Source organism: Scyliorhinus torazame, unplaced genomic scaffold, assembly GCF_047496885.1.
Source record: "Scyliorhinus torazame isolate Kashiwa2021f unplaced genomic scaffold, sScyTor2.1 scaffold_381, whole genome shotgun sequence".
NCBI classification, from domain to species: domain Eukaryota; kingdom Metazoa; phylum Chordata; class Chondrichthyes; order Carcharhiniformes; family Scyliorhinidae; genus Scyliorhinus; species Scyliorhinus torazame.
The window spans coordinates 34,677-36,922 of NW_027308108.1; the positions used below are offsets into that span (position 1 = coordinate 34,677).

Here is a 2,246-nt window from a genome sequence, read left to right on the forward strand (position 1 = left end):
TAAAGTTAAAAAAATAAATCAACTAAGTCCCTATTCTTGCTAAAGCATTGATTTACAATTCAATGAAGTTTTAAAAAGTACTCCGCTCCCCTCACACACATTGAGGAGAGGCAGGAAATGAAAGGAGCACCTCGCCCCCGCCTCACAGAACTGCCTTAGTCACAAAACGCCCGCTTGGGCACTCTACTACACTTATATGGATAAATAATCTATTGATGCACTGAAAATACTGGGATCAGCCTCTGTACTGTTTTCAGTTGTTCTGTTTATTTATTACTTGAATAATTGATGTAACCGGATATGTCAGCACATTTCTGAGCTGCTCTCTGAATTTTGACTGGGTCACCCCATAAATAAACGTATTGGTGCAGCAACTTAAATTCAACAACATATATCCGACCTGTTGAAATATCGATTCAGGAAGAGTGTAATCCGTGGTATTTTTCCCAGTAATGATATAATAGAAAAACTCTATGACATTCACCAACCATAAAAGTATGAAGGTGGTGGATATGGTGAAGAGTAAAATCACGGACTTCCTCCTGCTCTCCATCTCTGGGTCACTGTTATTCCCTCCGTTGTTCTGGAACTTCAATCCTTTACGGACTCGACTGGCCAATAAAATGTGTCTGACTGTCAGGGTGTTGAGCAACAGAATTAATGCAAATGGGAGCAGTGGGGTTATAATTGTATCGAACCAATCTAATCCTACCCAAAGGGGTTCAGTAAAATATCCTGGCTTTATATTACAATACCAAGGTACATTGTCGATTATCACTCCAGGTTCATATGTCAAATAAAAGGGGATGTTCTGTATGCAGAGCAAAATGAATGTTGTTCCCAGAATAACAGTCGCAGTTTTCCCAGTGCAAAGATTCCTCCTCAGTTCATTGCAACAAATGGCCACAAATCGATCAAAGGAGAAAGCGACCGTGAACCAGACAGAACAGTCTGTGGCCACAAGAATAAGGAGAATGCGAATATTACACAGAGGGGTGATGTCCAGGAAAGACGATGGGAAATAATAATACTTGAGGCGAGTCAGTATGATCTGAGTTATAATGACCAGTAGATCCGCCGTTGCCATAGATACCAGGTAGCGAGTAGTACACTTGGAGAGGCCACACTTTCCCCGGGAGAGAATCACAATTCCTAATGCATTAGCTGTAAGAAGTGAGAAGAGACAGTAAATTAACGATCAGATTTGTTACCCCAGTAGAGCGCACAGCCAACACATAGACACCCGGTGTTAGACGTCAGAATTATCGTCTCACTCAGTTCTTTGGCAGCACCAGGAATAGCACTTTCCCTAGGATTGGGCGTTCGTTGTTTCAGGCAAACATCTATCTGATCCTTGCAGACAATAAGGAAACACGAATAGCTTCCCACCATCCCTGATGTATTGAAAAAAACAATTGACCCTCTTCCAGTTTCGTCCGTCTCCATAAGACCATAAGACATAGGAGCAGAATTAGTCCACTCGGCCCATCGAGCCTGCTCCGCCATTCAATCATGGCTGATGTTTTTCTCATCCCCATTCTCCTGCCTTCTCCCCATAATCCCTGATCCCGTTATTGATCAAGAATCTATCTATCTCTGTCTTAAAAACACTCAGTGATTTGGCCACCACAGCCTTCTGTGGCAAAGAGTTCCACAGATTCACCACCGTCTGGCTGACGAAATTCCTCCTCATCTCTGTTTTAAAGGACCGTCCCTTTAGTCTGCGATTGTGTCCTCTTCTTCTAGTTTTTTTTTCTACAAGTGGAAACATCCTCTCCACATCCACTCTATCCAGGCCTCGCAGTATCCTGTAAGTTTCAAGAAGATATCCCCTCATCCTTCTGAACTCCAACGAGTACAGACCCAGAGTCCTCAACCGTTCCCCATACGACAAGCTCTTCATTCCAGGGATCATTCTTGTGAACCTCCTCTGGACCGTTTCCAAGGCCAGCACATTCTTCCTAAGATGCAGGGCCCAAAACTGCTCACAATACTCCAAATGGTGTCTGACCAGAGCCTTATTTAGCCTCAGATGTACATACTTGATCTTGTATTCTAGCCCTCTCGACATGAATGATAACATTGCATTTGCCTTCCTAACTGCCGACTGAACCTGCACGTTAACCTTAAGAGAATCATGAATAAGGATTTCCAAGCCCCTTTGTGCTTCTGATTTCCTTAACATCTTCCCATTTAGAAAATAGTCTATGCCTCTATTCCTTCTTCCAAAGTGCATAACCTCACAC

At 43.1% G+C, this 2,246-nt stretch overlaps 1 protein-coding gene across 1 annotated transcript; it reads right to left on the reverse strand.

The window, feature by feature from the left end:
• Positions 1 to 253: 253 nt before the first annotated feature.
• LOC140406253 (probable G-protein coupled receptor 139) lies at positions 254 to 1,392 on the reverse strand. The gene is made up of 2 exons (XM_072494366.1): positions 1,275 to 1,392; positions 254 to 1,164 (listed from the first exon to the last, which is right to left on the reverse strand). Exons 1-2 carry the CDS (start codon positions 1,390 to 1,392, stop codon positions 254 to 256), a joined length of 1,029 nt encoding a protein of 342 aa, XP_072350467.1.
• Between the last annotated feature and the right edge of the window lie 854 nt (positions 1,393 to 2,246).